The 26125-nt window shown below is 50.1% G+C and overlaps 1 protein-coding gene across 8 annotated transcripts in view; it reads left to right on the top strand.

The window, feature by feature from the left end:
- The window catches only part of pcloa (piccolo presynaptic cytomatrix protein a), a 59309-nt gene that overhangs the window by 27066 nt on the left and 6118 nt on the right, over nucleotides 1-26125 (top strand). For 3 of the 8 annotated variants that reach the window (XM_086146301.1, XM_086146298.1, XM_086146297.1), the window contains 16 exons: nucleotides 210-4257; nucleotides 4573-6110; nucleotides 7707-9777; nucleotides 10852-10899; nucleotides 11661-11743; nucleotides 11950-12025; nucleotides 13035-13160; nucleotides 15777-15885; nucleotides 16956-17020; nucleotides 17932-18131; nucleotides 19366-19416; nucleotides 19521-19651; nucleotides 22561-22587; nucleotides 23574-23667; nucleotides 24774-24845; nucleotides 24926-25172. In XM_086146301.1, coding sequence (XP_086002427.1) covers nucleotides 210-4257; nucleotides 4573-6110; nucleotides 7707-9777; nucleotides 10852-10899; nucleotides 11661-11743; nucleotides 11950-12025; nucleotides 13035-13160; nucleotides 15777-15885; nucleotides 16956-17020; nucleotides 17932-18131; nucleotides 19366-19416; nucleotides 19521-19651; nucleotides 22561-22587; nucleotides 23574-23667; nucleotides 24774-24845; nucleotides 24926-25172 — 8986 coding nt within the window. Of the gene's footprint in view, nucleotides 1-209; nucleotides 4258-4572; nucleotides 6111-7706; nucleotides 9778-10851; nucleotides 10900-11660; nucleotides 11744-11949; nucleotides 12026-13034; nucleotides 13161-15776; nucleotides 15886-16955; nucleotides 17021-17931; nucleotides 18132-19365; nucleotides 19417-19520; nucleotides 19652-22560; nucleotides 22588-23573; nucleotides 23668-24773; nucleotides 24846-24925; nucleotides 25173-25736; nucleotides 26004-26125 lie in introns of all 8 variants that reach the window. The other 5 variants (XM_086146294.1, XM_086146300.1, XM_086146296.1 and 2 more) reach the window with 4 other exon arrangements.

Genomic DNA, 26125 nt, shown 5'->3' with positions numbered 1-26125 from the left:
TCCAAGGGCTGAAAAAATGTGGGGTCTCGACCAGGGGTCCAGGGACCTTCTCTTCTGATAGAGCTGGTTGAGGACTCAATATCCCGTCATATTTGAGCCAAAACTGGAGTACAAGCCATTACGTCTGTGTGCTAAAATGTTTTGGGGAAAAGTATTTTATTAGAGGTCTTATGCTGCCGGTGATAACATGTTTTGTTTACATGCCACAGGTAAAGAAGGTTCAGATGCTGAAAGAGCCTGGTGCTGGAGAAGTGGCCACCAAAGAGGGCAGTCCCACCAGCCCCTCTGACCTGGCGAAGCTGGAAAGCACAGTCCTACCCATCCTGGAGGCCGAGGGAAGCACGCAGCCGAAAGATGGCGAGGACAAGCGGTTTGACGGCGCAAAGACCAGGCGCAAATTAGAAGTTATTCCTCTGTCGCCCGATTCGCCCAGCTCGGAAGAGGACAAAGAAGTTTGTGAGACGGATAACAAAGGTAGCACAAAGAAAAGGCTCCTTGTGCCCAAGGAGGTCAAGGCAGATTCACTTGAAGATAGCAGCGAGAGCTTCGGAAAAGACAGCCCTATGTCCGGGGACGATGAAGATTTCATCCGAAAACAGATCATGGAAATGAGTGAGAATGAGGATGCTTCTCCGTCCGATGAGGAAAACGTAATCCGGCAGAAGATCAGGGAGGAGGAGAGGAGGAAATTGGTGGAGAAGAGCACATCTGGGAAAGGAAGACGACTCACCAAGGACAGCACCATAAGTCCAGTTGATGTTGAAGATAATAAAGACCTCAGTTGCTCGCTCGCCAAAGCGGAAACGGCCAAAGAAGTGGGTCCGGAAACAAAACGAGAAGAGCCCGGCACTCCGGCCGTTCGCAAATTCCAAACAATGGAGCTGAACGCCGCCAGCGGCCCCGTAAGCGTACCCGACGATAACGCAGAGCCGGAGATGGAAAGCCTCACGGACTCCCCGGACGACAAGTCGAGAGGCGAGGGGTCGTCCAGCCTACATGCGTCCAGCTTCACTCCCGGTACGTCCCCGACGTCGCTGTCCTCGCTCGACGAAGACAGCGACAGTAGTAGCCCGAGCCATATCCGATCCAGCGAGAGCAAACAGCACAGGAAGGCCAAGCACAGACAAGCGGGGCAAACGCTGCCGACCATCGAGGACTCCTCCGAAGAAGAAGAGTTACGGGAGGAGGAGGAGCTTCTCAGGGAGCAAGAGAAGCAGAAGGGCTCAGGGAAGAAGTCCAAGAAAGACAAAGACGACATTAGAGGCCAGAGGAGGCGAGAGCATCCGAAGACGCCGCCGAGCAATCTCTCGCCTATCGAGGACGCCTCGCCTACCGAAGAACTGAGGCAAGAGGCGGAAATGGAGGAGATCAGACGATCGTCCTGCTCGGATTTCTCTCCTAGTATTGAATCAGATCCGGAGGGGTTTGAAATGATTGCGTCAAAGATTGCAGCTGTTCAAAAGAGCTATACGTTGCCTACATCGGTGTCTCTTCACTCCCCGACCGACGGTCAAATTATTGATAAATCGGAGAAAAAAGCTCTCAAATCCGCTGATGAGGCTTATGAAGAAATAATGCTGAGGGCCAAGTCTCCAACGGTTGAGAAAAGTGATATTCAACCAGAAAAGGAATCCCTCTATGGCGGTATGCTTATTGAAGATTACGCCTATGCGTCTCTGATTGAAAATTCCACCTCTGACTTGGGTGAGTCGGAAAAGATCGTTGTTCCCACTCAGCCCAAGAAGCTGAGGTCGCCGGATGAGGTCTACGAGGACATGATCAAAAAGAGAAAGGAATTCATGCAACTGGAACAAGAGTATCAAAACATGCAACCAAAAGAAGAAAGCACAAACCCAGAGATCGTGTTGCAACCCGCTGAGACTACCTTCTCCGAGGGCAGTACCGTTGCATTTGGAAAAGATGGGAAGCCATTGTTGGATGCTGAAACCGCCTATGAGGAGCTCATGAAAAGAGTACTCACTCCCGGGACGAGTCCGACACAGCAGCATCCTGAGGAAGGAGATATGGCATCGAGAAGGGCGCTCCGTCCGATTCCAGACTTAAGGGTGACACAGTGTTCCTCGGGAGAGTTGTCTTCTGACGAGGAACCTTCGGTCAGAAAGGACGAGGACGCAGCCGAGGGACTTGACGCGACATCGGCCGCCGAAACCGAAGCCGCCGCGGGGATTCGTGACGCTCCTCCGTCGGCCGAATCGGATCCGCAAGAAGCCGCCGCCGCCGTCGTCACAGTGTCCCACTCTGATGTTGTTGACCTATCCAGTCCATCGCCCATAACGCCATCCCAGGTGACCGCCACCGTGTCTCCACTACCCACTGTTCCCCAGTACACAACGAGTATTCCCAGCATCGTGTCAACCGCCCCGCCCGTACCCCCGAAGCCAAATGTCTTGCGCAGGGCTAATTCTCAGGAAAATGGTGATGTACCTGTTGCACCACCACCGCCTCCTCCAACCCCACCAAAGCCAACCGTTTTTCCCAGGAAAGCTCCGGTTCCTCTTCCGCCCCAAGCTTCACCAACCCCGGTCAGGTCAGACACGGCTCAAGCGTCGCCCACTCGACAAGCGGTCACGCCAACGTACAAACCTCACGGTCCGCCCCCCGTTCCGCCAAAGCCAAGCATTTCATCTGGAATCGGGGATAGTCACAGACCAGGACACGGCGTCAAGCCGCCGATAGCCCCGAAACCTGGATCGCAGCCTTCTTCGCCCGCTCACGCTCCACATCCCCCGAGACCTACCGTACTCCAAACGTGTTCCACTGACGTGGCCATGAATCTCAGCCCCTCTTCTGAGACCAAGCCAACTCAAGTCTCGCCGAAGTCTCCGTCTTCTCCGAGATATGCCAGCAATCTCCGGGACACCTACGTGGTCATCACGCTGCCGTCCCAGCCCAGCTCTCCGGTGGACAGTTTCTCAACTCAAGCTCCGTCGAGCCCGTCATCTGATTTCCATCACGCGCAGCCCCAAAATTATCACCACAAACAGCCACAGCCTCAGCCGTGCACTCAGCAGACGCCTCCTCACACGCCGAGAGTTCCTCTGGCATATACAAGAGTAACCGAGTCCATTGAAAGTCAAGAGATTTGCAGCCCGGAAAAGCACGTATCTAGTTCTTGTCGTATTATCGAGGCTATATCCGCCTCCGCGCAGCCGCCCGTGGTGATGCCCAACGTCATCTCTCAAGTGGTTACCACGGAGGTCCAAAGAACCACTGTCTCCGTGGTTCACGAAAGGACACCTCCCCCGGTGCCAGCACCGAGGGCCAACGGTATCCCACTCTCTTTGGAAAAACCTAAAATCCAGTCTCCGGCGCAAAGTGGACAGCCCCTTCAGTCTTGCGAGGTGGTGGACCTCAGGACCATGAAAGTAGACGCAGAGTCTGACATGAATGGGGTAGACCTGTCCGCCGGGCCGGACTCGAGGCGCCCGTCCGTCGCGATCGATCCTTTGCGACAGAACAGCGCCATACAGTCGCCTGTGGTCAATCTCAGCTCCGAATCCTCCACCGTGTCCGTCGTGACCGATAGCATTACCATTGTAACCTGCTCTGCCACGATCCAGCGATGTGACAGTTTAGATACCTCCCAACCGTCTTCGGTTCCCCTTCAGTTGACAAAGACCAGATCGTTTGAGCCCGTTTCCCAAATAGTATATCGACCCGTCGATTCGCAGCCGTCCACTCACGGCAGCGCCGAGATCCCCATCAACCTATCGGTCGGATCGAACGTAGGCGGCGTCACCGTCCCCGTCGCCGTGGCGCCTAGTTCCCTCGCAGGTTGTGTCGCCAACGGATTAACTTCCGGAACGATGGCTATGGCGGGAGCCGTTGACCTGAGCACAACTAAACCGTTCAACACCGTGGTGTCGGTTGACGCCACCGCTTCGGAAGTTGTCACCGCCGTAATCACCGACGACGACGGCAAACCGGTGGATCTGACCGCGGGGAAAAGAGCGGTGTGCTGCGATGTCGTCTATAAGCTCCCGTTTGCCGGAAGTTGCACTTCTCAGCAACCCGCCACTCCTCTGCCCGAAGACCGTTTCGGATATCGCGATGACCATTACCAATATGGCCGCCCGCCCTACGGAATGAGGGGGTTCGGCGGTATAAAACCGTCAATGTCCGACACGAACCTCGCCGAAGCCGGCCTGTTCCTCTACAAGAGTAAGAATAGCTATAATTTCAGCGGCACCACTGACGGTGCGGTAGATCTTACCTCCGCGAAGATTTCCGATGCAGGTCAGTGCAGCGACATCGCCGACCTGTCCCTTAAATGTCATTTTGAACTGCCTCTGCTTATTCATGGCTAACGGGGCAGTTTCGCTTCTATTTTTTGTTCTGCATGGACAATTGATTTTTACTTTGCAATATTTTTGCATGTGCCTGCATGCTGTCACTACTCACTTTTTTTTTTTTTTCATAATCATCCACATTGGAGTTTTTTTCTTTTCCGCCTTTTTCATGATTTGGACACGGCATGGAGTGATTGAAAGATTACATCATCTGCTTTACAAGGACTCAATTGATGTTTTTTTTTTTCCCCCAACTCGACAGGTGAAGCAGTTGACTACTCCAAGAAAGGGACATATGCAGGAATGACAATTCCACCTTATTCTCAAGCCAGAGTCACAAGTGCCGTCGGCACACTCTTTGGCACGAGTAGTGTATTGAGGTCATCAAACGGGGTGGTGTATTCGTCCGTTGCCGCGCCCGTCCCATCTACGTATGCGATCACCACCCAACCGGGGTCTATCTTTAGTACGTCGTACAACACCTTATCAGGCATGCATACCAGCGACACCATGCCCTCGCTGTCAAACCTCCAGAATATGCCTTTGACACGGTCCCACAGCTTCCTGTCCACCATTTCCATTACCGCTGCCGAGGAACAAGGAGACGCCCCGCTCAACCTGGAGATATGTAAAAGTGGCTCTGCGGCAGATACCGTGACCACCGCGACTGCCTCTTTGTCCCTCGACACCTACACCGACGCATCCCTGGAGGCCATAGCAGCTTCCCTGGAGGCTCTCTCCTCACCTATGGTTCCCGGTGACGGGCAGTATCAGGCCGAGCGGGAAAGGCTGGAAATGGAAAAACTCAAGCAACAGCGCCTGGCTGAGGAGTTAGAGTGGGAGCGGCAGGAGATACAGCGGTTCCGTGAGCAAGAACAGATCCTGGTACAGAAAGAACTGGAGGAACTACAGGTCATGAAACAGCAGATTCTGGCCCAACAGGAAGAGGAAAGACAGGCTCATCTCATGATGCAGAAAGAAACGTACGCACAGCAGCAGCAGCAGCTTGAGCAGATCCAGAGACTCCAAGAGCAACTCCGCTTACAGCTGGAAGAACAAAAGCTTCGTCAGATGTACCCGGGCGGGGATATACCAGGAAACGGAATACAGGAGGCAATCGTGTTAGGTCCCGATGGCACAGTGCTATCCCGAAAGATCACAGATAGCGGCTGCCAAACAGATGAAGAAGATGAAACCGTCAGCAAGGCCTACACAGCAGGGAGAAAAAAGAGGAGCGTTAAAAAGAGCGTGGACAGTTGTGTACAGACTGATGATGAAGACCAGGAGGAATGGGAGGCTCAGACCAGAAGCCGTCAGGCCCGCCCACGTACCGCCAGAGGAGACCGAGGAGAGCAGTCGGGAATGTCTTTTCAAGCCCATACGGAGATCTCTATCCAAACAGATACAGAAGGAAACATTCGGATGGACACTCGACTGGAGCTGTCCGACTCCGAAACCTCGCCCAAAAAACGTCCGACCCCCTTAGAGATAGGCCAGTCTCCTAGCCTCAAAACCGACTCCTCCTCCCTTCAAGCCCCGCCCAAATCTCCCAAGGTGCTCTTCTCGCCCATATCGCCCTGTATATCTCCGAGCAAATCGCTCGAGTTCGTGTCTTACGAGAAATCCTTGGGTGACACGAGTCCCCAAAGACTGAGGGGAAGTACCGATCCTTCGAAAGCCCCTCCGGCGAGTCCGAGGGGGACGAAAGCCGTGCAGAGATCCATGTCCGACCCGAAGCCCATGAGTCCGACGGGAGACGACAGGGCCTCGTCGGGCACCCAGCACGGCGAAAGCTACACCGTAAGTACCCGCAAATATGGATTTATTCATTGCGGTCACACCGGGTGCCTTGCGCTATCGGAGTCCATGTACTTACACTGTTGGCCTCATGTGCTCTTTAATAAACCGATTCAGTTACTTTAAAGGAACAATGTTTGCACTTCTGTTAACCCCATAGGTCACTTTCACAACTGTACCTTACAATCGTAAACTTCTGTGCACAACTGCAGTGCACTGAAGGACAATGAAGCCCGTCTCAGAACAAAAACAAAGCGTTTTGTACTCCAAGCAGAAACTATTTTTTTTGTGTTTGAACGTTTCATAATGAGCAAATATTCCCATTTGTTTTCCTTTTTTGTTGCGCTAATGTTGGCATCTTTTTGTCGGCTTTAGTTGGTCGTTTCGAGTTTTTAGGGCCCGCTTCAGGTCGGTGTTTCTCTAGATAGTGTTTGCAGTGGACAGTAGATTTGTTTGCCCTTATAAATAATGGTTCAGTGTAAAAATACTTTAAACGTTCCTAATTTGGCACATATCTGGTTAATAACCGTCGCCAAAATGGCACAGTGGCCTTCTGTGCTTTGCGCTGCTGCTCCTTGACAAGTGTGACGTACCTCCTTTTGGATTTAACAACCTCTGTCACTTGTTCATAAAGCTCATCCCAAGTTATCTTGTTCCCTCGCTTTTTTAGTTCCCTCACTGATTTCATAGATTCGATGGAGTTGCTCGTTTCTCCACTCGCATCGTCCGTCACCGAGTGATCTCTTATGCAACGGCTATTTCACTTTGTGCTCTTCCACACCGAACCTGCACGTTTTGCACGTCTGGCTCTTACGTGGACTCACAGAATACGCCGCATCCAAATTTGTGTTGTCAAAGTAACCTAAAACAACTGTTCCGCTAGCTCTAGTTTACAGGAACGAGCCCATTTCCTTCACAATTCCACCGTGCAAAATTGTATGTAGACGCTAGCGTGCAGAAGACAAGAGGATGGCATGGATATTAAAGGTTATGCATATACATTTTCACCCCGTGTTGCTCCGGGCCGTCGCGTAGAATGAACGTCAGATCACTCGGGCAACTCTCTGTTAAGAATCTCATACATACATTAGAGGCTGGAAAATAAGCTGAGCTTGCACGGATATGTTGAGCTGTCAAATGCGCTTAAAGTGAATAAATTGCCTCTTTTGACACCACAGGTATGTGCATTTCGGAGACGACTTGTGATATATACGTAGCCTGGAACCCAAGTCTTAGTCGAGAAGATCATGCAAATTTAAAGTGAAATTCCCACCGAAAAATCACATGCGTGCAACACTTCATAGTGTGTCTTATGTTTTTAATTCATGCCTCTTTTATGCCGTTTTAACCCTCATATTATGTTAAGGGTCAATTTGACCCATTGGGTCGATGGGTGAAATGGGTCAAATTGACCCTTAACATAAAATGAGGGTTCATTTCCTTTTTTTCAATGTTGTCATTAGAATGATCGCAATTGGCATCGTTCGTTTTAAGTTTATGCTGTTAAAAATCAGGAGACCAAGAGGTGATGCTTTCATTTGGCTGAACACAAAGGGCTAATGCTCTTATTCTCACTGCAAATGTTTATTTTGCCCCCAGGGAAAGGGCTCAGGCGGTACACCGACTGGCACTCAGAAGAAGGTGAAGAGAACTCTTCCTAATCCACCATCGGAGGAGGAGTCGACGACCAGCGGCCAGACGGCGTACACCACAGGGTCGGCGCGGCGGAGAATGTGCCGCAACTCGAACATGGCTCGCGCGAAGATCCTCCAAGACATCGATCGTGAGCTGGACCTCGTGGAACGTGAGTCCTCCAAGCTCCGCAAAAGACAAGCGGAGCTCGATGAAGAGGAGAAAGAGATCGATGCCAAGCTCAGGTACTTGGAGATGGGCATCAATCGTCGAAAGGATGCCCTGCTGAAGGAGCGGGAAAAGAGAGAAAGGGCCTATTTACAGAGCGTCGCCGAGGACAGGGACTACATGTCAGACAGCGAGGTTAGTAACATAAGAGAGACAAGAGGTGGCCGTGGGGATGCCGAAGATGAGGAGATTGAAAGTCATGGTCTTGAACGTCCAAGAACAGCTCCTCAGTCGGAACTAGATGACTTTGTCCCACCGCAAACTAAGCATGAATACGGGAAGTACTCCCAGTACCAGTACCCTCAGAGCCAATACCAGCAGTCCCTCTACCAGACTCCGCAGTCGTACCAGTCGCATTCCATTTACTCCTCCGTCCCGTCGCTCACCAGTTCCCAGCAACAAAGTTACCATCAGATGCTGCTGCTGCAGCAGAAAGCAGCCAGACAAGCCGCCCTCCTCTCAGAGCTGGATGCCACTAAATACGACGTCATCAGCCGCCAGCCTGATCCCACATCATCAGCTTATCTGGGTGTTAAATATGATAAATATGGCAACCACCTTGACCTCAGGGCACTGGAGGTGGGAAGCATAGCTGGGAGTCCCATGTCAGCGGTCTCCGATTCTTATTACACAGATGTAGATCACCATACGCCCCGGAGTTACCTGCTGCTTGAAGATGCAGCAGAACTAGCCAAGGGGTCCGCAAGTCTGTCCTCGTCGTATAGTCTGGCTGAGAGAGAGCTTGCCAAGGCGGAAAAGCTGCTCCATAGAAGTGCCGCAGATCTGGGCTCCACAGATTACCTGGGCTCTACCTCCAGACTGCATACGTTCGGAAAGACCCCCGATGAAGAAGATGCGATGGAGGAACCCTACGAGCTGAAACTCCTGAAGCAGCAACTCAAGCAAGAGTTCAGGAGAAGCACGGGCGGCACAGAAAGTTTAGAACAACTGACAGGTCTCTCCCAGCACTACTATACACCGAGCTCTAGCATGTCGAGTTATTCCCAAAGACACTATCCAAAGTCTGAAAAGTACAGCATCAGTCGACTGACTCTAGAAAAGCAGGCAGCTAAACAACTCCCGGCATCCATGTTGTACCAAAAACACAAGACTCCTCTACTGGAGCCCAAGATTTCCACCAAGTACTCCTCGATTACAGAAGGCAGAGGTTTGGACGTGGACTATACTAGCTATTTGGGATCCACCAGTGGATCGCCAAGATCCAGCCGACTCATGCAGGACGAGATTACCTTTGGTCTCCGTAAGAACATCGCAGAGCAGCAAAAATACCTGGGGTCCACCTTGGGGGCCAATCTGGCCGGGTCCCTGAACTTGGGCCAGACCTTGGGGTTGGACTCCGCCTATCCAAGCGGCAGCCGCTCGAGACCTTCGTCCAGGCCTACGTCTTGCTATGGCTTGGACCTGTCCATCAAACGAGACCCTTCTAGCTCCTCACTGAGGCTTAAGGGGGATGGCGAAGCATCCGGGGACGGACCGAGCTACCAAACTCCCTCCGGCCGCACCAAGCCGACGAGCCTCCCGATTGTCCAGAGCGGACGAGGTCGCATACCGATTGTAGCCCAGAACTCCGAGGAAGAGAGTCCGCTAAGCCCCGTCGGGCAGCCGATGGGAATGGCTCGCGCGTCGGCGGGACCTCTGCCGCCCATCTCAGCCGATACCCGGGACCAGTTCGGTTCCTGTCTGTCCTTGCAGGACTCCCAGCAGCAACAGCATATCAGGGAAGAGCCCACCAGGGGTAGGGGTTATGTGTTGCTGGATGACCTTCAGGGCACCATGTCCGATAGTGAAGGTAAAAAACAGACTTGTCACCTTGTCACTGTATTAAACGTTTCCTCCTTTGGAGTGTGTGGATATCATTTGTCCTGCATGCGTTTGACACCGGTGTATTTGAATGTCAGTGTTTTGAGCATTGAAACTCTGTGTGTGTCCGTGCTTAGTTCTTTATGTTTGACCTTTACTTTGGTGAATGTACTTTCTTTTTTTTTGTGGGCCGTGGGCTTATGGACACATTGTTCTGATCTGGAATGCATGCACGCATGTTACTGCTCGCGCCGCCTCCGTCTGGACCTTTGATATTTCTTACATTTGATCCATTATTATTCACCGCATGATCCTCGTAGACGATCGTACTCTGGCGCAGACCCTTTGTGTTCAAGCTTTCCGGTCAAGTGGTCACCAGCCGAGTGGCTCCTTCATTCGAGAACTTAGAATTTGTGCTCCGTTTCAGTTCAACACTAATGAAAACCATGTTATAGTTCCATTCAAGAATGAGCGCTTTTCTTTTCTGACAGAGTTTAGGCAGATACTGTCGAACCACTAGACGTCTTGATTGTTTCCAGCTGTGTGTGCAATAAATACAAAACTTCAAGTCGCATGTCTTGTCGTGAATAATTGCATGTGATTTTGCATGGCGTGTGTTCAGTCCCGTTTTTGACGAGAGCTCTCGATGTTATCAAAAAGCTGTTTGTTATATATGAGTATGCGGTTTGAAATGAGCCAAAATGTACCCTGGAATTAACCCCTAAAAATCCGATATTGATTCTTCCATTCATGTCTGCCGCCTGTTTTATTCCTAAATGTGAATTCCAAACTGTCCTCGTTCAGAGAGGCCATCTTTGGAGGACAACCCTTGTATTCCGTTGCAGGAAATGATGGAAATGTAAGGGAAGGGGTTGCATTGGGTTGGTGAAGACCAACGATTTTCAGCACAATTCATAACATCTCTGTCATTTAAATCCTCCTCGTTTAACTACGAAAGGAATCCTTGTTTATCCTTCTTGGTCCAAGCGAGCATATTCATTGATCGGTACGTTCATATGGATCGTAGCATTTTGCGGTGTAAACTAATTTGCCTTGATTGCAGCTCTAAGTGATTCCCTGATGGCTTTGGGCAGAGACGATGCAGCCCATGGTAGAGTATTAGTTCAGTTCTCTAGTAATCCACTAACCCGCACCGTGAACCCCCGCACGACTATTCAAACGCACATTGTCATTAAGTGACCGATTGTTTGGAAGGTAGAAGACACTTTGAATATACCTAATATTGTGCACCTTTGCAACCACATGTGATAAAGGAGTTGAAAAGCAATGGTAATACATACCCAACATATACATTCATAGACAAAGACCAGAGTTTTAGAGTACAACTGCTCAACAAGTTCTACTAAGACTACCCTCTCTACGCTCCATTTTACCCCATTGGTAGCTTGGTGAACACATTTCTCTATTCATGTCTGTGGAGGTTCTCACTCATCCAGGTCACGGTGAATTCTTGTCAAAATCTTCTTCTCGTGTCAACTGGACTTGAATTTCTTCACTCGAAGACGTTTCACCCCTCATCCGAGAGGCTTCTTCAGTTCTGAGGTGAAACGTCTTCAAGGGAAGAACTCCTTCCAAAAAATCCTCAAGTCCTTTTGCCAAGACAAGAAGATTTTCAACAAGAGTCTCTGTTCATGTTTTTCTATCACAAGAACACAGAATATCCACATTTCCTTTGTGCTTTGTGTTTTCCTATCATTCGTATGTTAACCGTGAATCTTAATGAACTTAGTTTTTAGTCCATGGCATGCAATCACAATTACCCCGCGGGGGGAAAATCCTCATCCTCTTTTGGCCGCCGACAAAAAAAGTCCACGTTCTCAGACGGGCTTTGACTTGTTTCTGTCGCTCAAGCGTACCACCTGAGGCGGGAAGAGACGGACTGGTTCGACAAACCCAGGGACGGACGCTCAGAGAACGGACAGGAGAAGAGACAGGTACGACCGGGAAGGCCGCCCACGACCGTTTCAAAGCATACATGTCTGGTGGTGTCTGTGTAGTAAACTGGCACATGTAACTGTTGAAGGGAAATTAGCTTACTTACATTTTTCACTTGTTTTATTTATGACTTGTGACTTATTGGGCTTGTAAAGGATGGTCTTATTGGAAATCTTGCCCCCTGATTGTTGTGTATGGCTTCCAGGGTAAAGGCCTGTACTACCCCTTCCCTCACCTCAGGGTCAAACTGCAGAAAGATCCCAAAGACCGGACTGTCTCAGGTAAAGTAACCACACGTTTAGCAAAAGGTGCAGAAGTACACGAATGTGCGACTGGGTGGGATGCAAACATTGAGATTGAACCCCGTTTTCCACGGACCACGTTAGACTTGCAACATCATTGGATAAGAGCAATTATTAGTCAGATAATACGCAGTGCAGGGGATGTTGGAGGTTTCTTAGTGCAGTTGGTGGAGGCTCCTCAGTGTAGATAGAGTTGTAACGAATATTGGGGGTTCATCAGTGCAGGAGATGTCGATGCAGATCGACACATCGGAGGGGCTTCAGTGCAGCGAGAGATACTGGAGTTGCCCCGGTAATAGATGTTAGTATGTACAGTGCAGTTAGATGCCAGAGGTTCCTCGGGGCAGGAGTTGTTGGAGGTTCCACAGTCTCTGCGATCTAACCGGGGCGGCCGAATGTACAGTGTACATTCTCTCAGACGCCCGAGTTTCCTGACTCCGTTGCTGAAGCTGCTCCTCAGATCGCCAATAATGACATACAGAGAGACGATATACATATTAATGAGTGCCGCAACGGCCCATGTGTTTCGCTCGCACAGTCAACAGCTTCCATCCATGCCAAATCTCCTCCATCACACCGTGTCTCCGGGCAGGCAGACATTTCATTTCCTGACGTCCCTTCTCACTTGGCTCCCCTCCATGCTCATCAGTCATTGCCATGCTCAAAATGGCGTATCCCTCACACTCAGGATTATCTTATGCAATTAGCAAACGGTCCACAAAGGAATTATTGTGTTTTGTGGAGGCAGGGGTTCCGGGTGCCATTATTTTGCCTCTTTTAGCCCCTTTTCGATGAGTGCGTTTCATATCACCGAAAGGAGGGAGGTTGGAAGTATTTGCACGTGGGTTCGCAGATCCCGATGGCTTTTTCAGGTTGTCTTATTATTAACGGGGACGATGTGCACGGCTGGGAAATCGCGCCGTAGCTCACTGATGGGATTTTGCCTCTGAGAGCGGCAACCGTCTGATCGCTTTCGACTCCCGATCAGGAAACGGTCTCGGCATCCGCGTGGTCGGAGGGAAGGAAGTCCCGGGCAGTAACGGAGACATCGGCGCCTACGTCGCCAAAGTCCTCCCTGGCGGAGCTGCGGAGCAAACAGGAAAGATTCTTGAAGGTAAGCTACGATCAATAAGTAAATAGAAAATAACTTTCGGAATATCTTGAGTAACAACGACTTCACGATTTGTTCTCCAAACATGACAACAAGGGAAGCCCAACCACGGGTGAATAGCCTGAAATGCAGCCCAAAAAACCTTCACATCTGTCCACCACTGCTTAGCGTGCACTTTAATAGCACATTAGCACTTTATAAATGCTTCGAAAGCAGTTATTAATGCCTCATTCCGCGTGGCGACGGTATAGACGCTCACCAAATGGCATCTGCTGAGAGAGCAGATTAACTATTGAAAGTACACATTGTTCATAGTCTGAAGATGTTTTGCTCTGCTTCCAAAAGGACTACGGTTCCTCCGGAGCAACGCTGATTAATACATGGTCTCACACAGGAATTGCAAGTGTGACCACTTTTAATTAAAGCTTTAAATTCACCTTTTTGCAATAATAGCAGCAATAATAGCCCCTTTTCAGACGTCAGCTACAAACTAAGAATAAACCGTATGCATACAAGTTGCTTCTGCTACTCCCACTTTGCACTTTGTAAAACCGTTTACCATTTAGAATAACACCACGGTTTACTGCCCATAGAGCTCGACGGGCTTATTAGCGGAAAACTCAGAGTCCATATGTGCATACTGGTATAGATTTGCAGTATTCATGGCGTCAGCAAACTGCACTCTCCATTAAATCCAGTCTATATGGGTGGGGACACCTGCGGTGATTCCCTACTTCACCCTTTGACACCTCTCAGCGACAGTGCAGGATGTTGCCATTTGGTTCCCCGGCAGGAAATCACGTTTCGCGGGGTGTTATCGATCCCACGCTGCGAGGGGGCGGCGTGCTGGAACGGTTAACCCTCCCACCCTCCCTGAGCATCGTTTATGCAGAGTCACGTTCAGGGTGTCAGGAAATAGCAAGCTTGTCGCCTTGGCCTCTTTGGAGCCGCCGCATCGATCGATCCGTGAACGCCGAGACACCCGACGACCATCTGGGCGTCGGCGATCAGTTTAAACATGAGATGATGATGACACCAGGTTGGAGATCACTTTAACCCAAAACAAAAGAAACATTCAATGCTAAACACTCAATTCATCACTTTTATTCAGGTATAACCAGTGATTATCCAAAAAATTTAAATGTCCTGGACATTTGGCCAAATTTGGTTTGAAAATTAGATGTTCTCCCTTTCTGTGGCGCTCTCATCCCTTTCGCACTGGATCGCAATCACCCGTTCACACTCACACACTAGCGGCGTCAGAGCCGCCTCGCTAGGCGCCAACCGTACCATCGGGAGCAACCTGGCGGGGTTCGGTTTCTTTGCCCGAGGACGCTTCGATCCCCGGCTCCTCTGGTCTGCATGTCCAAGTGTCCTTTGGCAAGGACACCGAACCTCCTCGGTTGCTCCCGATGGTATGGTTAGCGCCTAGCATGGAAGCTCTGCCAATATTGATGTGCGCAGGGGCGAATGCAGTCCAGCTTCTTGGGTGGAGTCGAGTTAGGGACAAAAGGAAAGGTCATCAACAATCAAAATCAGCTGAAATTAAAAAACAAAATCGCTCCATGAAGACGTTGGACGCAAGGATACAGTCCGGGAGGTCGAAGTGAGCTTCCTGTTCAGGATGTCCGTCCAGAGGAGGTTCAGAGAAGATCTTCTGCTCCTGCCGGATGAAGACCCAGGAAGGCCTCGGGATTGCGAGCCGGGATGGATGGATGGATAGAAAATAGTAGTTTTTTTAATGACTGAGAAATGAGAAAGGAATGACCTTAGAATAGCTCTTAATATCTGGCATCGCTTTGTCTCTCCACAACTTTACAAAGACGGTTGATAAAGCTGTTTCTTGCTCCCCAGACTTGTAGCCTCCCACTGCACTCAACCGATGTTTGGATTCCCCTCGGCCCCCCTCCCCTTCTCAGCCTTTACATCAGTTCCTTCGCATATGCGGTGGAACTCTGCGTGACCCGACAAACACTTTGATTTATATAATTTGTGGCGTTTCCTCTCAGTTCACCCCTAATCTCCTCGTTGCCTCCCTGGCACTCTGCTTCACCCGTCTTTGCACCGAAGCTCCTCTTCCTCCCCCCCCCAACCACCTCGATGTTTTCCACGCCCGAAAAGATGTCAGTCGTACACTTTTAAAAAGTCGATTTGTTCCGCCCGAGAGTCCGCGAGCGTCCGTTTCGCCGTGAGGAGCAGCTCAGCTGTGATAATTCCGGTTCCGTAATTGCGGCGGCGGCAACGTAGAGGTATGTCAGTTCCGCCGTTGGGAACGCGGCGTTTCCACGGCAAATCCTACGTCGTGTGAAGGATCTAATGGAGTTGGAGGTGAAAACACTGCTCCTCAGCTTCCCTGTCGCCCACACATGCAGCCCGAGAGTACCGCCGCAAACAGAGGACCCTCCTGATGAGCTGTTTCAGACTGTAAGTCCCGTAGGGGTTGCGTCACGAGTGGGTTTGCCGTGCTGCCTGCTTGCCTCTGAAACTTCACACCCTTGCCGATATCAATTTATTCATTTGAATTGATTCGGGTCGCCGTTGACCCCGTTCGCTTCTTCTGGCTGCCGGGATGGCGGGTCTGTAGGGGCGTCTGACCCGGTTGCTTGTGTTTGCGCGCAGGAATGCAAGTCCTGGAGTGGAACGCCGTCGTCCTGACGGGGAAGACCTACGAGGAGGTCCAGGGGCTGGTCGGGCACTCGTGCAGCGAGGCGGAAGTGTGTGTCAGACTGTGAGTATTCAACTCTCCATCAGCACCGAAAGGGCTTTTTGCAGATCCCGGATCCGTTTCGAGGACGAGGCATTGGGGCGGCGAAGGAACCAGGGACCGCGGACCTTCAGAACCTCCTAGAACCATCTAAACTCCCACCTCGAGGCAGGGTCTTTTTACAGCTCCATAGGAACCCATAAGTTCCTGGTGGTAGGGGAACTCATAAGCCACGCCCACCACCAGATACTTCTCGAGAACTGTGTAGTGCCATTTTTAAAGATTTTTCTTGGGGGCGAAATGTCGAGAAAGGGAGCTACGAAGAGGTCCAAGCTCTTCTGTCCTGCTACGCCTCAGAGGGGTTTCCAGGACTCGCTGAGGAGCATCTACAGTGCGGAGTTGGCTAACGGCTCATGGGGTTCTTCTCATGGTGAAGGGAGAAGATAAAACCCCTTCAACCATCTGATAGTCCATGTTCAGAATTCCACGAATGCTGCAGCAGCTTCAAACGTAGTCCGTGTCACCTTCCCCTTCTTCTTCTGTTTTGTTTTGGAGTGTGGAGCTGAAGGTGCATGCAAGACACTTGTGTCCCACCGTGGTTCCTCACTGCCTGAGGGAGTGCACAACTAGAGGGTTCCCTCAGAGGAGGAGGCTACTTCCTGGAGGCCGCCCACGTTGAGCTGAGATCCGTCCGAGGTTTCTGCACCTGCAAAACCCGGCGTTTCTTGGCTGCTGTCTCCAAGCTCTCGCTCCTGGGGGAATGTTGGGTTTCTGGAGAGTCCAGACCTGGTCCAGACCTGCTCTACGTGGAAAGCGTCATCAGACAAGTGACTCGGGATTTGGTTGTATGGATAAAATCCGACTTGACAAGAGACGATACCTGACATCATGTGACTCAGGACAGACGCCGGCGTCTTCAATGGCAGGCAAAACGATGTCTCTTTGGTTCACCTTTGTTTTCAGTCGAACAAAGTCAGATGGAAACCACCAGAAAGCGAACAGACGGACTCAAACGGCATCATCCCTCCCTTTTACCGCTTTCCTTTACGGAGGAGCGATGGACATTTCAACGGCACCTTCTCTTTGTCTTTCAGTGATCTCAACATGCTGGCCGAGTCCGGGGCTTCCCAGCATCTGGACTTCCAGGAGCACAGCAAAGGCAAGACCTTCCAGCCTTCATTCACCCTCAAATACCAAAACACTCAAATTCGTCCTTCACGGTTTGCGTGGCTCGATTCTTTAGAAGCAGAATGGAGGAACCGGTCAGGTGAACGGATGATTGGTGGCCCACGAGCCGCCTTTGCTCGGTGGACATTAGCAGAAAGCGAGGGCCGCACATGAAGAAGAGCACAATTTTGGATTTTTAACGAGGTCCAGAACCCATTAATGTGTTAGAATATTCATGGTTCTCCACAGCCAATCATCTCTCTCCTCCGCATCCTCTTCTCTCACATCATCAACGTCCATAAACCTCCTCTCTGGTCTTCTTCTTGACCTCCAATCTCAGCGTCCTTCTATCCAGATCTTCTCCATCCCTCCTCTGTCCATGTCCAAATCACCTCAGAACGACTTTATCTCCAGAACATCTACCATGTGCTGTCTCTCTGCCGAGAGGAACCTCCAGCATCTTCATGTCAGCCTCCTGTCTTCTCCAAACCAGACCCCATGACTGTTCTTCACCTCCATCTTCTCCACCTTTCCTTTCATCCTCTTTTACCACCCTGAGACGTTCCTCCAGCTGCTTTCACACTCTTCTCCACCTCTTCTAGACACCTTCTGTTAGCGGACTAGCTTAGCTTAATATTGAGTGCACTTCCACATCGCTGGGTCCAGTTTATAAAAAACAAATTTTTTAACCGTGTACGTCGGTGGGAGTTTCTTCTCCGTCTCCATCGGTTTGGAAGTCCTCGTCCTGAAAAACAGCATCTGAGCATCTCCTGATGCTTCCCACCTGACGTGTCAGGTTCTGGTGAGGAACGTCTGGAAACCTCTTGCTTCACGCGAGGATCATTTAGCAGAACAGCGCCGTGTGTGTGTGTGTGTGTGTGTGTGTGTGTGTGACCACTGCAGGCGACAGACCTCCAAGGTCTCCCGGCGTTGACCCCAAGCAACTGGCGGCGGAGCTTCAGAAGGTATCTCAGCAGCAAGCGCCCTCCTCCTCCTCCTCCTCCTCCACCGCCGCCGCAGGTCTCCCGGTCACCACGTCGGCGACCTCCAGCCCCGGCCAGCCTGGATCTCCATCCGTCAGTAAGAAACGTCACAGCAGCAAGGTGAGTCAGGAGATCTTCTCACTTCCCACCCTGTGCGCCAGGGGTGTCCAACATACGGCCCGCAAGGGGGTTCGAGCCTGCAGGATCATTTGAAAGTGAAAAAATGCATAAAAGACAAGGATTTAATTTTTTTAATTCAATGCAATTTAAGAATTTTCCTCTAGGGGGCGCTCTATTTTGGTCAGAGTGGACGACAATCTGCATCACTGAGACGGACCAATCAGCAGACGGTATTAATGTACCATCTGCTGCTTGTTGTGACGTCGTTTCTACCCTGTTCTCCACCTCCTGCTACGCCCTCGTTAGCCAAAATGTCGTTGTCAAAACAGAGACAAGTAGTTAAAGAGTGTCGAATTTTCGAAGAAAATTTGACTACGTCTTATTTATTTACGGAGACGCACGGGAAACCTTTGTGCTCGGCGTGTTTGCAACTCATCACAGCGAAAAATATGACAGCTTGCAAAGAAACTGAGAAGATATAAGATCCACCAATCACTGGCAGGTCTGAGGAAACAGCGCCCACTTTCACCCAGAGATGAGAAATCAGTGACGCAGCGGTAAAAGCCAGCTAGCTAATTGCTAGTGAAAATGTGCAATTTAACGTTAGTCACCAGCTTCACTACTAACTAGTATGATGGAATTCTACTGTTCATGCAACTCCATACATTTTCAGTATGTGTTGTATGTGTTTGCATGTTTCATGTATGAATTTTACACATTTACAGGTAAATACTTTCTTCCTCACACATTTAATAGCACTCTTTTTAGTTTGGAGGGTGGAGGCAGGGATTCAATTTAGATTTTATATGCACATGTGCAAATGGTTTAAAAATCCCTTTCTTTATAAGTCTCATTTAATCTTAAAGTGCATTACTATATTTTTCAATACCAATTACTTGTTAAAGTTTTGTGCCTTTGCAAGATCAGAGGGATCACATGATCACATGATTGCAATGCAAACATGTGAATGATAAAAGTAAATTGCACTTTTGTCGAAGGAAATATGAGGTGTTCCATGAAATGTTTTGTAAAAGGATTGTTCATTAAATTCCAAGATTTTCCTCATGTCCTCGTACTTCTTTACACCAAAACAGAGGAAAGACATGATATTTTGGTTATTTATTGCTGAGTATGCTATTATTTTAATGGTCCGGCCCACTTGACATCTACCGACGTTCACCGCCGTCAGGCTCCTGCTAGCAACATCTCAGCACGTTGCTTTTCTCTCACACAGACCGCCGAGGGAACCAAGACCCCGTCCCATCCGGTCTCCGGGGAGATACAGGTCGGTGCCGCGTGGAGGCGAGCGAAGAATCGATTCTTTCCGCAAAAACCGATCCGGATCGGAAGAAAATGCCGCTGTCGTTTCACGTTCCTGATTCCCCGCAGCTTCAAATCCACTACGACAAGCAGCTTGGAAACCTGATTGTCCACGTGCTGCAGGCCAGGAACCTCGCCCCGCGGGACAACAACGGCTACTCCGACCCCTTTGTAAAGGTTTATCTCCTACCAGGGAGAGGGTGAGTCCAGGGCGTGGAAACAACACACACACACACACACACACAGACACACACACACACACACACCATAGTGCAACGGAGTAGATAGGAGTGCATATTTAGAAGTACGTAGCTGCACCGTGGCCTCTGGACCAGTGTAACTTGCAGCAAATACGTTGGTTTCAACTCCCTCACGAATACAATTCACACTTTTTAGCAAAGAAAAGCATGTATTTACACGGCGTATCCGTAAGATACGAATCACTTTATATATATTTTTTAAGATACGAAGTGCGATTCGAGCAAATTTTATCCCTGAAATGTGAAAACAATTTAACGATACAAATACAAGAGCGAGAAAATCAAAATTTGAATGGAAGTGAACTCCCGCAACTAAAATCCGCTTCATGAGCCGCCGCGTCTTCTGAATTAGCGCCGCTCTCACCTTGAAGAACATCTCGCAGCTTCCGCCATCCCTCACACACTCGGTCCTGGTCGTTGGTCCGGCACGCAGATCTGCTGTGGTGTTCCTATCGCTTGTGTGGCATCATTTGCTTATTTTGTTGTCATTTGTTTAACAATCATCATGGGCCCTAAGAAAGCAAGTGGTGATGCTTTCTATGGAAATTAAGCAGGAAATAATGTTATGGCATGTGAATATAACAGCAGTGCATCCACGATCTGTACCGTCCTGAAGGAAAAGGAATCCAGAAAAGCTACGAAGCATTCCAAGGACATTTTGTCTTATATCGCAAAAACGGACATCTTTGCAGATGCGAGAAATTCCGTGCTTTCCAGATGCGAAAAAAAAAAGGGGGTGGGGGGGGGCGAAATAATTTGTTTTCCGTTAATTTAAATGGGAAAATTCATTTAAGATACGAAAAAATCAACATACGAAGCCACTTGTGGAACAAATCCAATTTGTATCTTAAGGGACCACTGTTTTTATATCTATGTGTGCATCTATATTTGCTGTTACAGGACTACGCTGTGATTATGTAGCTAATGCTAGTTGCTAGCAACGCCGCCGCCCTGGGACATATTGCGCTAAATGTAATCGACCCTTTCCACCGCCACCACCTCCTCCCCTGCTTCGCCGCGTCCCAAGACTAGTTTTCAGACAAAACCATCAACATGAAGCCGCTGCTCTTTGCAGAAATCACCATGACGGGTCTCTCAGATGCTAACACCGCTAACACGGTGAAGGCGGCGGCAAAGGGAAGGGGGTCGCGCTAAACGCTACGCTGTCAGCGGTGACCGTGTTTACGTGTTCAAGCTGTCGACAGCTGTCTGCTGGCAACGCTGTGGGGGTCCTGCAGTGAAACAAATGATCGCAGTTATCTAATGAGATAAACGAGAAGGAGTGCATACGTGTCTTGGGATTTGACATACGTGTAAGTAACGATTGTAACGTTCCAATTCTCGATGACTTCTTTGAATCCTTCCTTCCCGCTCCCACTGCTTTAGCTATAATTGTGATATTCCGTCAAAAATCACCACTAATTAGATCCGAGGTGTCGGCGTGTACCGCTCCAGCAACATGATGGAGCGTTCAGCGTCTTACTTTCAGGGTGCAGGTTTTACTGGAGTATCATTTTGGCGAGAGTACAGCGTAGGCGGATTCAAGGAAGGGTGGTTGTCAAAAGGGCGACAATTCAATAGCCCAGAGTTCCTGTCGTGATAGAAGAGTTCCAAGAGCCAGCATTTCCTGTAATATTCCACCTGCAGTCTTGAAGATTTTCGGTCCCCCAAGGTCCTTTTTAATTATCAAATCTGGTCATAGCAACCGGACTTGATTCCTTCTCTTGAAGATGTTCCACCTCTTTCAAGAAACCTCGTCTGATAGTTTTGCCATTATATCCCAAAAACTCCCCGCAGTCTTGAAGAACCGAAGAAGCTTCTCAGACGTCTTAAGATAAGGAATCAAGTCCAGTGGCCTCAACAAGTTTTGCCAAGGATTAACCAGGACCTGGAGGACTGAGAACCTCCATAGACAAGAGGTCCCGTGGACTCGTCGTGCTCATGTGCGCGACACCTGGGGGACAAAGATACAAATTCCTGGACCTCATCCGAGTTAGAGTGTGAATTAGCAGTAGTAAAACCAAACATACCCGTTAGATAACCTAGTCTGATGTGGTGGTTGGTAGTCGCCGAGACCTGGTTTCACTTTCAGATCGGCAACAACTCAACATGGACCAACAACCAACCGCAATCCCGGCAGTTGTATGCTGGAAACTCCACACGGTTGGGTAGAAATGAAACATCTGAAACATCTGAAACATCTTCAAGAGAAAAAAATAAAACTCAAGTCCAGTTTCTTCAAGAAGATTTTCCAACTCTTAGTTTCAAGGGTTGAAGAAGCAGTTGGAAATGACGTCTTTGTTCAGTGTGGATCCCCACTGAAGCTCGCAGGGGAAATGTTCCTCAACCGGTAGTTGCCAGTGGCCTGTTTTAGAAGTCGCAGTAGAAACATCGACAGACTGTAGAACCCTGGGCTGGGAGCGCTGCCGTGCAGATCCCAGGCAGATCCCCGCAGAGCAGTTGCAGCATACGACAACCATTTGGTCTAGGCTAGTCCGTGGCCCGTTAGAACATCTACAGAAGCACTCGGGCGTTCACTCGGACCCGGCGAGTGACGGATCTCCGCTCACGTTGCCAAGAGACGCATTACATCTGCCTGAAAGCACTTCCTGCAAACATGCAATTCATTACGCACCTTCGTACAAGGACGTCCACCGCTACGGTGAACCGCAACCCCCATGATCCTGCCTCTTCCTTGATTACGCACTCAATGCATCACATCACACCACAGCTGCACTAATGAAAGTAAAATCCCCTTCTCACATACACTCCTTCACCCCCCACTCTCCCTCTGACTATTGTTTCTGTATGTTGTTCTCTATATTTAATGCATGCTGGACCCCCCTCAGTCAGGTCATGGTTGTCCAGAACGCCAGGTATGTGACGTGCCCACTCTCGATTCGGTTCTGTTTGCACTGAAAACGAGGTGCCCTGTTTCGGCGCAGGTCGCCGAAAACTCCGGTTTATTTTGTGACAAGGCGGCGCCCGATATGACACGACTCCCACTAACCTCCTTCACTTCCCGGTGATGAGTGTCTGCATAGAGTGGAACCTCTCGATAGTAACCTCCATCCCAGCATAACACATACATAAACGCAGCCCCACCTCCCTTCTCCCAGCTAACTGTTGTGTGGTTGGTGGCGTTTTTGTTTCTAACCATTGTAGTTGAACCCCCTCCACCTCCCCGACCCCACGTTGTGACGGTAACCCCTTCAGTGAGAGTTGCCATGGTGCCGTGATGTCGTCGTGTACCCCCTGACGCTCAGCCACATACAAATTCGCTTCATTTCATTATTTTCCGAGTGAAGGTCGTCTTTGTCCTCACTGGACTAACTTTTTGAGTTCTACCCTATGCCCCCCCCCCCCCCCCCACCCTTGTATACCAAACCCCAAACACTGCAAAAACAGAACACATCCATGCGTAGCAAGTCATCCATTCTGCTAGTGAGTCAGCTGTGATGTAAAAAGTGTATTCCCTGCAAACATGTGAAAAGATTAGCTTAATAACTCCCAAATTTCTGTTCCATGCTTTTGGACCATCTTATTGTATTGGGCGGAAAAAAATAAAAACATCAAGAATTCACTTTTCACATGTGCAAGGCCGTCATTTCGATAACATCAAATGATGGACGTAAATGGACTTTTTTGCAGCACATACTGACATCGTACCCCGCCGTGCACGTAGGATCATGCGTCAGTAGTGCCACATTGTGCTAGCACCCAAACAATGTGCGTGACATTCATTCTCTCCCCCTCTACCGTCCATGCTACCTCCTTCCGGTACATAGTGCCGGATGTGCTGTGGATCTCCACGCCCATGGGTTTACGTGTAGGTGAGCCTGGTTGTAATGTGTTTCCTCAGTGCTGAGAACAAGCGGAGGTCCAAGCACGCCGGCAAGAGCCTCAACCCCGAGTGGAACCAGACTGTCATCTACAAGAACATCCACCTGGAGCAGGTACTGTATGTTAGCAGGGTTGGCACTTTTTGGCCCAGAGCTGGAAGTGCACTAAGAAGTCAAACTCTCTGGAACATCCTTGCTATCCAACTCGGAAGCCGCTTTTTCTCAAACGCTCGTTGGTCACTCAAACAAGACTTCCTCGATGTAGTTCTCCGAGCTATCGTCTTGTGAACCTGCCGGTGGCATACAGCGCAAGCATTTTTTAGCAACTATAGCCCGACTTCTGCTCTTAAGTCAACCTTGCAATCGTCCAAACCGGACAAATTGCACGAAAGAATCATCCAGTTACAGAAGGCTCCCTGGCATACAGCTGTGCATGTAGCATCACATGGTTTTTGGGTCCCCTTGGTCTGAACTGGACTGAAATCACAAGAATTAGCTGGTAAATATTTGCAATAATCGTCGCGTCGCCTAGAGGCTGGATCCTCCTGAGCTTTCCTCCAACGCCACCCGTGAATCACCCAGTAATTTGTCTCCATCTACTGGGTGCATTGGCACAGTTGTTCCATTCATTTTAAGTGGTTCGTCTCCGTATACTTGGGTTTTGTGGGGTTTGAGACTTATTCGATCACCAGTGTGTGATCTGCAGAGCAGGTGGAGGTGGAGGTGGTATGCCCTTGAAAGGGGAGGAATGAAGGTTCACACAGTGGAACAGTGATGAAGAAGGTGGAGGAGTTTAAGGGCCGAGGGTCAACAAGTCCCACGATGGAGAAAAGACCGTGAAAGCAAAGCTGAACAAGACAAAGGCAACAAAGGTGGTGTCCAGTTTGGAGAGACTCAGGGGAAGACAGGGGGCAGAGATGAAGATGTTGGAGATACCTCTTTGGGAGTGAGGAGGATGGAGAGGATCAGGGAGGAGTCCATCGGAGGGACAGCACATGTTAGATCTTGAGATCAAGTCGGACTGAGATGGTTTGGACTCGGACAGAGTGGGGGTGGTGAAGATCTGGGTAGCTGAGGTTGGAGCGGCCAGGCAGGAGGTTTGGAGGAAGACCAGGGAGGAGGTTCATGGATGAAGTTAGGTTTGTAGAAGGCGAGAGTTAGACGGAGACCAAGACGAAGACTCGACCACCAATGTGAGCCGCGTACGTTGTGTTTTCCAGTTAAGAAAGAAGACCCTGGAGGTCAGCGTGTGGGACTACGACAAGTGTTCCTCCAATGACTTCCTGGGAGAGGTAAACTCCTCACTCCCACAATGGCATCCCTTTGCTTGAGGTGTCCACAGACACAAGTTGAACAGCTGCCCCTCCTCCAGGTCCTGATTGACCTGTCCAACACCAACCAACTTGACAACGTCCCTCGTTGGCTGCCCCTGAAGGCCCAGAGTGAGGCGGACCACCACCGGCGCTCTCACTCCGGCCAGAGCCGCCACGGTTCGTCCAAGCCTTCGTCCCAGCACTCGTCCCCCAAAACCGCCGGCTCGGGCCAAGACAACCAGGATTCCCCCAAATCGTCCGTGATCAAGAGCCGCAGCCACGGGATCTTTCCGGATCCGGCAAAGGGTAGGACGGAACGACTCCCCTCCCCTCACATGCTTGATGTTCTCACCTTTATCCCCTAACATACCCTGAATGTGACTGCTTTCTATTCCCCACCTCTCTCGGCCTTTTCCCCTCCCTCGAGCGTAACTTCCCCACCACCGCCATTGTATCTTACCCTCCTTCCGCCCCTCACCTCGCCCAGCGGTTTCCTCTCCTTCGGATTCCCACCCCCGCCCATCTTTGCTCAGCCATCGTAGCTTCAGCCTCATGCTTTTTTGCTTTATCATGGTTTGTTTTTCTTGGTTGCCATGGTCACCCAGCTCAGAGGCCTCGCCTAAGGTTCCCTTTTTTCTTCCAACGCAGAGGGCCTCGTGGCCGCGGAAGGCTTTGAACGCTCCCCTGATTTAGGTTGTACGTCAAAATTTGACGAGCAGGGTGCGCTAACGCAGATGCAATGAGGCAAGTTACGAGGCTGGCCGCGTGGAGTAACCCGCCGACCGGCAGCCCGTTGACGTTAGACGGTATGCATAAGATCGCGGTAACCGCCTCTAAATTAAAGATGGTAATTTGGTGAATCTGTTTTAGACATGCAGGTGCCCACTATCGAGAAATCTCACAGTAGCCCTGCCACATCGAAGCCTTCCCCGTCCGAGGGCCAGAGTCAAAGCCACGGCCACGGACACATCCAACACTCTCGCTCGCACGGTGCTTCATGCTCCAGCAAAAGTACCACATGGCAACACCACCCGGAGAGCGGCACGGGGATTGGCGGAGGCACTGCCATAACCACGGGCGATGGCCCACAGCAGTCGCAGCAGCAGCCGCCGCCGCCGCCGCAGCGCCTCCAACCAAGTAAACCAAGACGCAAATAAAGCCCTCGCAGCATGGCCGCCTCGCACTCATCTCCTCAACCTTCCGTTTGGGTTATTTGATTTGTTTCCTTTCAGTTTCCTCCTTTTTTTTGTTTTTTTCCC

This window comes from Fistularia commersonii, chromosome 5 (assembly GCF_037954325.1).
Source record: "Fistularia commersonii isolate RoL2024-O1a breed Wild chromosome 5, RoL_Fcom_v1.0, whole genome shotgun sequence".
NCBI lineage: Eukaryota > Metazoa > Chordata > Actinopteri > Syngnathiformes > Fistulariidae > Fistularia > Fistularia commersonii.
This window is presented reverse-complemented; position numbering and strand designations above follow the sequence as displayed.